General features: G+C 43.2%; 1 protein-coding gene across 3 annotated transcripts in view; it reads left to right on the top strand.

Annotated features, from left to right (window-relative positions):
• Positions 1 to 12029, top strand: part of LOC133134671 (lipopolysaccharide-responsive and beige-like anchor protein) — a 225990-nt gene that overhangs the window by 39724 nt on the left and 174237 nt on the right. For all 3 annotated transcript variants that reach the window (XM_061250938.1, XM_061250940.1, XM_061250939.1), the window contains exons 10-19: positions 265 to 398; positions 1125 to 1233; positions 1906 to 2058; positions 3459 to 3627; positions 4261 to 4340; positions 5656 to 5718; positions 7004 to 7101; positions 8180 to 8272; positions 9131 to 9239; positions 10568 to 10649. In XM_061250938.1, coding sequence (XP_061106922.1) covers positions 265 to 398; positions 1125 to 1233; positions 1906 to 2058; positions 3459 to 3627; positions 4261 to 4340; positions 5656 to 5718; positions 7004 to 7101; positions 8180 to 8272; positions 9131 to 9239; positions 10568 to 10649 — 1090 coding nt within the window. The remainder of the gene's footprint in view (positions 1 to 264; positions 399 to 1124; positions 1234 to 1905; positions 2059 to 3458; positions 3628 to 4260; positions 4341 to 5655; positions 5719 to 7003; positions 7102 to 8179; positions 8273 to 9130; positions 9240 to 10567; positions 10650 to 12029) is intronic.

Raw genomic sequence — 12029 nt, 5'->3', positions numbered from 1 at the left:
CACCCCCGTGGTCTAGCCCCCCTGAAAAAAAACACTGCTTTTTTGCAGTTGCGGTCACCCCTTGCATCTCAGCCTCCGCGTGCAGTCATACGCTAGCTCTGGGTGTGAAGTAAGAACAACGCAGAGTTTTCACACAGCCTGCTCACTGCTGTACAGAACTGCAGGCAGAGGCTCAGATGAAGGTGTTGGCCCCGTAGCGTGTTGTGCTGCAGGCCTGACTGAAACGCTGTGGGTGCGGCGGGCTCTCTCTCTCTCTCTCCGCAGGACGTGAAGGCGGTGGTGACGCACTCGGTCCAGAGCGCGATGCACTCCATAGGGGGTGTTCAGGTGCTCTTCCCCCTCTTCGCCCAGCTGGACTGTCTCCAGCACTCCAGCCAGGAGCTGGACACCTCCGTCTGGTAAGGGCTGACACATCTTCACTTCTGATACAGTTACACATGCACCAGGACCAGGGCTGACACATCTTCACTTCTGATACAGTTACACATTCACCAGGACCAGGGCTGACACATCTTCACTTCTAAAACTGTTACACATGCAACAGGACCAGGGCTGACACATCTTTACTTATAATACAGTTGCACATGCAATATTAATCTTCACATTGGCAGACTTTGAAAGTACAAACTGCTGTTTTCTTCTCTATGGGGAGTATGCTTAGACTTGGGCAACAACGGGTAAGTCTCAGTGCAGACGGTTATTTAAAGCCATATGTGGTTTCCTGTCTGTTAAGGTAACCTGCGGACACTGTGGTCCGACAGGACCAGGGCTATGAAGCATCAGATATCATGGTTATATAGAGCATGCGGAAAATATTTGTTGATAATATTTGGAAAATAAGAACGTATCCAACAATTGTTAGCAATTGAACACGTAAAAGAATGCACCTTTTAACGTGTATGTGATTAGAATGTTCTTAATTGAATATTGTAATGCTGACGCAACAGTCACGACTGGTTATAAAAAGCAATGAAGTTTTAGACCACTGACTTTTAGGGGCAAAAAAAAGCATTCCAAAAAGCCCACTGTTCAGAGGGGTAACGGGAGCGTTCTTCAGTCAGCCTGTGATGAGTGCTGCCCCCTGGTGGCTGACCGGCTTGTGTTGTGTCCCTGTTTCCCCCTAGCTGCACTCTGCTGTCCTTTGTGATGGAGCTGCTGAAGAACTCTGTGGCTATGCAAGAGCAGATCCTGGCCTGCAAGGGCTTCCTGGTGATCGGGTACTCCCTGGAGAAGGTAAGGGGTGCCCCGTCCCTGTGGGGAATAACGGGTCTGTTGCAGGTCTGGAACGGACCCAGTCACAGAGTCTGCACTGGCTCGCTGTTTTGGGAAAGAGCTTTGCGAATCGATTCAGAGTTACGTTACATTACACTAATTTGGCAGAGGCTTTTATCCGAAGCGATGTACAATTAGTGTAAACCGGAGGTCGTTGGACAAACTACAGAACACAGGTCAGACCAGGTACAATTCTCATATCAGTATCGGTTTTCTATCGCCTTTACCATCAGGTCTGGTGCTCAGGGTAGGCTTTGGCTAAGGCTAAGTTATGGAAACTCATAAACTAGAAGTGAGGCATGATTACAAAAGATATACGATAAAGAGCTAGAACATGGAGATGAAACATGAGGACGAAACGTCATCAAGAGCTTTTCATGAAGCTGTTTGACTCTCCACATGTTTGTAAACGTGGCTGTGTTTTTTGCTGAAGGCGTGTAAAAGAATAGGTCTTTATTAAATTTTGCACAGTACTGCCATTGATTTCCAATGGATGATTTTTATCCTGAGGAGCACATGATTTAAAGAGCAGAAACTTCAGAACTTGGAGTGGTTACCCAAACAACCTTGTCTCTGTTGGGTTAAATCATTCTCTCCCTCTAATCTCATTGGTTCTCTTTGCCTCTCTCAAAGTCTTCCAAAGTCCATGTGACCCGGCCCGTGTTGGACATCTTCCTGGCCTTCGCCCGTTACCTGAGCAACCTGCCGAACGGTATCCCGCTGCTCAAACAGCTGTGCGACCACATCCTGTTCAACCCCAACATCTGGATCCACTCTCCAGCCAAGGTACACTCACGCACCTCAGCCAATCCCCCGGTCTACCGACTCTCACCCGTACCCTGCTTTTACCTTTGGAAAGAGTCTTTAGTTAAAGGGACCCTTCTCTTGAAATAAACTAGCTGATTATTATCATTTAACATGTTCATCTATCGTAAACATAACATGACTAATTGGGAATAACTGCACTTCGATCACCATCTCTTTGCACTTGTATTTGCATTGTAAATTGCTCTGGACGATAATATGTCTGCTAAATCGCTCTAAAGTATTATTATTCATTCTTAAAATTGATAATTATTATTCGTATTATTATTAGTAGTAATTTTATTATCAGTAAGTATTAGTCCGTACGCATTAACGATTCCCCCAAGGAAAGAGCACTTGTGCAAATATAATACACAGCTATATAAGTGATGCCATTGTCCAACCAAACTCATTCCCTGGGTTTAATGTCCCTGTAGAGCAGCTGTCTTTAAGCTCCCACACAGATGCTGTTTGTTTCGCATAAAGCATGACGTTCAAACACGGTTTGCATAACCACATGGCCGCAGGGCCAGGAATAGCTAAATAATGAACGAGTGTTCTCCACAGGCCAAGTGATAGGGCCTTTCATTTAGATGTGTCAGCAGAGTGCTCTGTCCTGTAGGCATTGTCACACTATTTGCATATGGCGACCTTTTTAACATGTGATGCGTAATGGATGCACTCAAATCCCTAATGAGCATTGTTGTCTCGCAACCACGAGTGCTTCCTGTGTGCCAACATGCAAATTGTGTTTATTTTGCCTGCGTTTGCAGCTGCTGTTCTGACTTACTATCACGCTGCATGATTTTTTAAACGTTGTCACTGTTATCACACACACCCCCTGGTTGGAGGCATCTCATCTCATGAATATTTAAGCTCTGCGCAGCTGTTGTGAACATACGCCCAGGAGTGTGGCGACATCTGTCTGTCTGTGTGTGTGTGTGTGTGTGTGTGTATGTGTGTGCTTTTGAGAAGTCTTCAGGGTTGATTGCGCTAGTTAATAGAGCAGGGTTTTTCACTATGATGGACAGCATGGCGTCTGACATATTTTGTACATGTGTCTTGTGTGTGTGTGTGTGTGTATGTATGTGTATGTGCGTGTGGGTTTGTGTTTGTGCATATGTGTATGTTTGTGTGTGTGTCTATGCATGTGTGTGCGTGCGCATGTATGTGTGTGTGTGCGTGCGCATGTGTGTGTGTGTGCGTGCACTTGTGTGTGTGTGTGTGTGCGCATGTATGTGTGTATGTGTATGTGCGCCTGTGTGTATGTGTGTGTACGTGCGTGTATGTATGTGTGTGCGTGTGTGTGTGTGTACGTGCGTGTATGTGTGTACGTGTGTGTGTGCATGTGTGTGCGTGTGCGTGTACGTGCTTCTGCTTAGGTGCAACTGGCGCTGTACACCTACCTGGCGACGGAGTTCATCAGCACGGCCACCATCTACAACTCCGTCCGCAGGGTGGGCACGGTACTGCAGGTCATGCACACGCTCAAGTACTTCTACTGGGTGGTGAACCCCCAGGACCGCAGTGGGGTGACGGCCAAAGGGCACGGTGAGACGCCTACAGGAAGTGACACAGGCTCAGCCTGCCTTTTCATACCGTTTCCAAAGGTTCCTTTTCTCTCTGTCAAACCACTGCCTTTGGATTTGGTACTATACCCATAAACAAAGACATGGTCTACAGGGGAGAACTAGCCTGCTTGGCTAACGCTGGCGCATTTACAGAAATGCTCTTAATGTTCATTGACCTTGTCTTATAAACTCAAGAAATTTAATTAAATTCCATCCATGGAGGACTTTTCATTTTGTGCAGTGCATTTACTGTATTGTGTTCAAGACTGCAGAGCAAACAAGTTGCAGGATTATTGTCTGAAGGTTAGGTTACCTTGCGAAGGGCAGGCGTGCATACACTCACAATGCCCCTGGTGTTGCACCGTATAAATATGTTGTCCAAAAACCATCGCCTGCTCTGTAAAATAAGCTGGAGCTTATTATTGTGTTCAGCAATAGAGAGTGGCTTAGGGTTAAGAGCTCATGATTTTCTCTTAAACAAAGGCACAGAAAGAGGCTTAAGAATATTCAGTTTCGGGATTTCAGTCATCTATCCACGCTGCTCTTATGAAGATTCCTCTGAGAGGCGTGGAGGTGCGCTTTTGAGTGACAGGCTCTTTTGCTCCACCCACAGAAGGCCCCAGACCCAATCACAAGGAGCTGCTGTCCCTGAGAGCCTTCCTGCTGCTGTTCGTCAAGCAGCTCATCATGAAGGTGAGCCCCGCTGTTTCGCCCGCACCTGGTGCCCATGAAAGAACTTCTCCGCATATGGAGGTGGAAATGAGGAGAAAACCTACACCGTGCTATACGGCTTTAGCCGCTAAACCTTTATAGCTGCTATGAAACTTTAAGGTCCTATGGCTTGCATGAATTATGGCCCGTGTCAGTTCAGGCTGGGAGCCCATTAGGGTGTTGTGTAATTGGCCATATCTCAGTTGGTAGGGTCACCCCCCCACCCCCCCTCATTTTAGCATTGTGATACCTCAGGTCTGGCTGCATCAGTTCTGTTGACTGTAGACTGAAATAGGCACTTGTTGATGCTGGCCTCACCCTGGGGTAAAAATGGGCCGAACGCAATAAAAAGAACTGCCTAAATGAAATGGAAAAAATAAGTAGTTAAGCGGCTATATCCTTATTGAAAGTGTAATGACTCTTCTTTCTTGGCACTTTCAACACATTTTGAATTCATTGGAAATTAATAAAGAGCAGTTCAGGAGTTTAAAACAAAATCAAAGTAAGTGAGAAGCTGGTGTGTGTGTGTGTGTGTTGTGTGTGCCGCTATGGTGAAGGCTCACAATATTGCTTTTCCTCTGTATTCCAGGACCATGGTGTGTGTGTGTGTGTGTGTGTGTGTGTGTGCGTGCGTGCGTGCGTGTGTGCGTGCGTGCGTGCGTGTGTGTTGTTATGGTGAATACAAAGTGTTTTACTTCCTCTGTACTCCAGGACCATGGTGTGTGGGTGTGTGTGTGTGTGTGTGTGTGTGTGTATGTATACGTGTGTGTTGTTATGGTGAATACAAAGTGTTTTACTTCCTCTGTACTCCAGGACCATGGTGTGTGTGTGTGTGTGTGTATATGCGTGTGCGTGCTGTTACGCTGAATACTCATTGTTGTACTTCCTCAGCACTTCAGGACCATGGTGTGTGTGTGTGTGTGTGTGTGCACGTGCGCGCGTGTGCGTGCTGTTATGCTGAATACTCATTGTTGTACTTCCTCTGTACTCCAGGACCATGGTGTGTGTGTGTGTGTGTATATGCGTGTGCGTGCTGTTACGCTGAATACTCATTGTTGTACTTCCTCAGTACTTCAGGACCATGGTGTGTGTGTGTGTGTGTGTGTGCACGTGCGCGCGTGTGCGTGCTGTTATGCTGAATACTCATTGTTGTACTTCCTCTGTACTCCAGGACCATGGTGTGTATGAATGTGTGTGTGTGTGTGTGTGTGTGTGTGTGTGTGTGTGTGTGTGTATGCGTGTGCGTGTGCGTGCTGTTATGCTGAATACTCATTGTTGTACTTCCTCTGTACTCCAGGACCATGGTGTGAAGGAGGATGAGCTGCAGAGTATTCTTAACTATCTTCTCACCATGCATGAGGTAAACGAGACGCATTTCACACCTTAATAAGAGGCTTTTCAGCTGTCCTGCACTCTTAAGATGTATAAAACCCTGGGAAATACTGATAAACAGCATGCATGTTTATTTTGCCATTATGTCCTCCAGCAAAGCTTAACTTCTCCATGAAAATTCCTCTCTAAGCCGATTTATGAGAAAGCGTTTAGGAGGACCACAATGGAAATAAGCCTGAGTGCTTTTACTGTGGTGTGATTTCACATGTATCACTGCTGTGTTATATGTATTTAAAAATTGTAAAATACATGAGTTTTTTGATTGATTGATTCAAAGCAGCTATGATTTAGGGAGGATTGTATTCTGACCTATAGAATTCTCAGCCTATAGTGACTGATCAGCCCTGTGACCACTAGGTGGAGCTCTACCCATACACCTTTGGCTAGTGCCCTTTTTCATACTGTCTGTGGTTCAAAACTGGCTTTTATGATGAATTAAAAAAATGGACCAAGGTTAGAAAAAGAACGATGTGACACACTGTCATCTTTTTCCCTGAGAAGGGAAAGACAGGGCGCGTATCCTAAAGTGAAATATCACTCGGCAAAAGGCCTTGTCACACTTGTTCTCGCTCTCTTTTTGAGTGTATAATTTATAGACGGTCACACAGACAGTACGGGTCCTTAATCAAGCTGTGATTTGTGCTCCATCATTCTCTCTGTGCTTCCTTCTTTAATGTGTTATATTAAAATTAAAAATTGAAACCTTATATGTACAGCGTGTTCATTTTTATATCTTTGATGGACGGGAAGTCATTGAACTTCCACTTGAAGGCCATGCAGTCAGTGGTGGGTTTGTGGTAAGGATTTCAGCCACTTTATTGGGCTGATGGATTTCCTGTATCTTGCCCTTAATGTTCACGCAACCATGCCACATATTTTCAGTAATCAAAATGAATGATTATACGGTTCTTGGAGGCACACAGAACGGTTTTTACATTTTGGAGTGGTGTAGTAGTGATGTAGTGATGCTAAGCATACGGTCAGTTGGTGTCCATTACCAATGCGAAATGTACGGTAAGTTAGCTTCCATTAGCAATGCTAATTATTTGGTCAGTTAGCTTCCATTAGCAACGCTTAACGCATAGTCAGTTAGCTTCCATTAGCAACGCTTAACGCATAGTCAGTTACCTTCCGTTAAGAATGCTAACAATATGTTCATTTAGCTCAGGTTAACATTAACAGATTGTTTATTGTATCGCTAGCTGTGGTTTTGACTGGTATGGGCAGCTTTATTTATTTGTTTTGTTTTCCAGGACGATAACCTCATGGACGTGCTGCAGCTGCTCGTGGCTCTGATGTCTGAGCAGCCGGGGCCCATGGTGCAGGCCTTCGACCAGCGCAACGGGATACGGTGCGACGCTTTTTACGCTCCCCCCCCCCCCCCTCCTCCTGGAGATCGCAAAGTTCCAGCGTTAACCCAGGCCAGAGCACATTAATAAAAACAAAAAAATGCAATAAAGCGCTTTACGAGGCCTAACTGTGTTTAATACCCACGGTAGTGCGACACCTAAGCCTCCCAAGCGCCCCCAAATTCAGATTTATCTTTCTCCCCGTTTGCCATGTTTTCGCACGATTTGTATCTCACCACAGAAAGCACCTTTTTTCGTCCCACGTTGTATTTTTTTGTCCCCCAGGAGGGAAAGTGCTATGTAATGTAACACAGACGTCCTCAGGGTTATGGAGGCGGACGTCAGCTCGGCTCAGACCTGAGCTTCTGCCCCCGCCACAGGTCGTATGGCTGGGCTTGGCAGTTCACACGGATGATTCATACGGGGAAGAACACGCCATTTTGTTTCATTTCAGAGGGCGTTCGTTTGATCCCTTAGCATGGAAATTTCATAAATATTTTTACCTTTTTAGCTCTTTATAATTCTTGAGTCATTTCAGAAGGGTTTTATTAGTTTTGAACGGTTTATTCATGTTGAGTTCACTCTTTTAGTCAAAGGTTGATGAGGATATACACATACTCCTGAGTTGAAAAATGTTACGATCACAGCAGTTAGTAGACGTGCTCATAATTTACTTTTTCCAGTTCATACACATCAAATTTCAGGTGCTAAAATGGGAGCACTGTAGAGTCCTGATAAAGATGCTGGGGACTTTAAGTAGTTTATCATTTAGAAGCATAAATTTCAGTATCAGATAGTGTGCTGGTTATACATTGTATGTGTATTTGACAAGTTTGCCATCACATGCCCAAGCCCAAGTATATACCAAAAGAACGCAAGTACAGTACTTGGGATACACAATATAATTATTTATATGACAGCAGCACATCCCCACAAACTTTACCATAGTTATTCTTATGTTTTTTGGCCAAACCGTGATTATAAAAAAGCTAGTGAAAGAGTAAATCCATCACAGGTTGTGTTGAGTGTTTTAGGTGGTGTTTTAGGTGTTTATTGTTGTTTCTTTTTGTCTTTCTGTAGAGTCATGTATAAGCTGCTTGCATCTAAAAGTGAAGGGATTCGAGTGCAGGCTCTCAAAGTGCTGGGCTACTTCATGAAGAATTTACTGCCCAAGTAAGTACCGCCTGACCAGGAGCCTGTTGGACCGAGCGGTGCAGTCTGAAATGAATGGGAGCTAGTTAACGGTTTTCCTCATTATGAGTTAGTGCAGGACCATGTGTATGTGATTCATAGGCCACCATTAAAATGAAATTAGAATTTCTTGAATACTATTAATTTTACTGATGCATATGCTTATCTTTACAATGAGTAAAATGTATCTTACAAGGAGAGAATATGCCCGTATCCAATCAAAGTCAGTGTAGGCTTTTAAATTACTCTGTGAGTAATAAGTAACATTTTGAATGTATTTTTTTGATTTGTGAGCACAGTCCTTCCACCCACTGCGCTTTGTGTTCAAGCCAAGGTGTCAAGTCAAAGGAAAGCTTTAGTGCTGCGTTACGAACTGGGAAGTGCTCAGTACAGAGCAGAGATATTTAATATTTACTAAGCGCAGTTATAAAGTGGTGATTAAACAACTTTTTTTAACTGCCTTTGATTCTGGAGGACTGGTCGTTTTTAATTACAGATTAAGTGTTGTTTTTATCGGTGCTAGGGTCGGTACATGAAAGTGCTGTGGCAGAGAAGGCCCTATTGGGAGGGCGGAGGACGTTTGCTAATTTTCATTTGATCTTTTTAAATCTCTCCGCTTTAATCACTGTGGTCTCCTAAGGATAGGCTGTGGGAATGAAAACATTCTCAAAGCCTTAGCTCAGACGGGGGTGATTACCGTGAACGAACTCGGTGCTAAGGGCTGTAGCCTTCCACAATACCTGTGCGGGCTTTACTGTAATACAACTGAGGACCTTGTGTGCTGATTTGTGTGCGTGTGTGTGTGTGCGTATGCGTGTACGCTTGTGTGTGTTGTTGCAGGAGGAAGTCAGAGGTCATGCAAACCCACGGCCTCTTCTCCCTGCTGTCCGAGCGTCTCATGCTTCAGACGAACCAGGTCACCATGACCACGTACAACGTCCTGTTTGAGGTCAGGCATTTTACACGACAGCCACGTGTCTTCAGCTAATTGCCCATTTTCATGTATCAGTCAACACCATTGTAAACACTGTTACAGAACTGTACTTCTGTATTCTACTGCATTACATTAATGAGGAATACATATTGTACATGTATTTTACTACTATTACTGCTTTATTTGATGGAACATTTATTTTTAACAGTTTTCAACATAGAGTTTTTGGAGGTAGTATTTCCTAAAGGTTACAACAGAAATGTTTATTTTTGCTGAAAGTCACATTTGGTCACATTTTTGTATTTATTTTTATTTAGTCATTATTCTTCACAAATGAACTGATTATCAAAAGCATAATTTAAATAATGCATCTCTATTCCATTATGAAACTGACAGTTTAAGTTTAAGGTTCTTTCTGACTATTGCAGTACAACATATTAAATACCTTAAATTATTGTTTTACATTTTGCATTTAACATGCTAAAAATTGCTGCAGCATACAGTAGGTCTTAAAAGTTGTTAAACGATGGCACTCCAATTAGTCAAAAATATTTAAGTGTTAGAAAGCATGATTTTAAAGTTGAAAACCTCTTGTTAAGTGTATCGAACCACCGTTGAGTGCAACTTATAAAAGCTGTTTCACACCGGTTTCACAGCAGTTTAAAGCTAGTAAACAAATGTCGGAAAATCTTTGCTAATTTATGAGCATTTAAACAACAGCATCTTCTAATGAAATATCCTAATTTTATGTCATCCTAAATGTGGATAGAAAAATGTGTTCATGCAAAGAACAATCAGCTACTGTTATCTGAATATCTGAATATAAACTGGTATCCATTTTACCTATTGGTCAATTGTTAATTGCCTGACTGTTAATCAGTAAACAGAAGCAGGTTACCTTGTACTTCACTGAACGCTATGCCACTGTTTAAGTATGTACACACATTTGTAATTTGTGAATAATATACACAAAATACATTTTTTATCATATTACCATTCCTTTTAATTGCACAGTTCCCTTTCATTTTTATATATTCAAAGGAAAGCTTCAGTGCTGCTTTACAAACTGGGGAGTGCTCAGCACAGAGCAAAGATATAATATTTACTTAGCGCAGTTATAAAGCAGTGATTAAACAACTTTTTTTAACTGCTTTTGATTCTGGAGGACTGGTCTTTTTTAATTACAGATTCAGTGTTGTTTTTAATGGTGCGAGAAAAAATTTTTTATTTTACTTTTTTTTTAAACTATTGTAATTATTGAAATATCAATACACAAACCTTGCCATTCTGTTCCTTCTCTGTGGGTAAAACATGTTGATGAGCTGACCCCCTTCATTCTGCAGATCCTGACAGAGCAGATCTGTACACAAGTGATTCACAAACAGCACCCTGACCCAGATTCCAGTGTCAAGATTCATAACCCACGTGAGTGAGCCCCTCTCTCTCACACACATCTGCATCTTAAAGAGCCAAAATGGAGTTCGGGTTCAGTGTGTCTCCCTGGCCTGTTCACTAATGAGCCGAAATGGACTCGTGTAAATCTGTGTGATTTTCCAAAGACTAAAGAGCTGTGGAAATTCTCCTAGGCTTCAGCAGGGAAGAATTAGACCCATAAGATCTTAGATGTTACATATCAAAAGTGTGAATAAAAGTTTGAAAAGAGCTCAGAGCCAAATAATTAACCCGTAACCAAACCGATTCTAATGCTGTCCCAAATAATTGTGCTGTGAATGCACCTTGAAAGTGTGCTTAGAATCTGCTTGTATACGTTCTCCCAGAAAAATTTGAATGGCGGGCTAACTGCTGACTGTCCTGCCCATTTGTGCATCACTGTGGAGTCTTTAATTTCTCAGGGATCAACTGAAACTCTTATTCGGGTGGAAACACCGTTAGAACAGCAGGGCTCTGATACAGCCAAATCTCCTATAGTGAGATGTGTTGTGGACTTCAGTCTTTTGTGTTAAACCTTAGTTCATCAAATTAAATTTATATTTAAGAACATGGGGGGGGGGGGGGAGGGGGGACTTGAAGTCAGATTGTTCCTTGTTAATTTAAAAAAACTTTGTTTCATACAGAAAGTCAGTTCAGACTCAGTTCAATTTTGAATGGCGATTCTCCATGCAAAACTCAATTTAGTCCATCTTAATCTGTGTCTGAGAAACCAGCCCTTTTTGTATCATTTGAGTTCATACTCCCCATTCTGTTTTTTGTTTTGCACATGTCGAGCGGTGTCTGTTTTTCTTTCAGCATAGCGAGTCTTGATTTAGCCCCTCCCGAAGCCCTCCATGTCTCTTGACTGCCGCTTTTAACATTGGGCCAAACGTAAGGCAGAGGAGGAAACGCTGTTTCCCTTAAATTACCTCAGGAAAACGCCGGCCGAATGAGGAATGGACAGAGAGGCTAAACACCAGCCCAGTGCTGGTTTTCCATCAGCTGGGCTCAGTGAGTCATGATTGGAGAGACCGTGGCACAGAACCGGCACGAACGTGAACGCTTGAGCGACTGCCCCGGTTTGGGTTATGGAGACGGGGAACACGAGGGCTCAGCTCAGGCTAATGGACACTGACGTTCTCTGAAGTAATCAGCATAAACACCCAGTCTCTTTAGTTTAAAACTGCGGAATATTCCGGAAAACAACTCAGTGTTTATTATAAAACACAATTTTCTTTTTCAATTTCGAGCCACCATTTTCGTAACCAGGTGTTTGTTCTCCGTGAAATAAAATTGTGTGTGACACAGAGATACACCAGTGCTGGGAGAAAGGACCTGACATGATTCAGACCTCGTAGAGAATTTTAATTTATT

Source organism: Conger conger, chromosome 8 (genome assembly GCF_963514075.1).
Source record: "Conger conger chromosome 8, fConCon1.1, whole genome shotgun sequence".
NCBI classification, from domain to species: Eukaryota; Metazoa; Chordata; class Actinopteri; order Anguilliformes; family Congridae; genus Conger; species Conger conger.
This window is presented reverse-complemented; position numbering and strand designations above follow the sequence as displayed.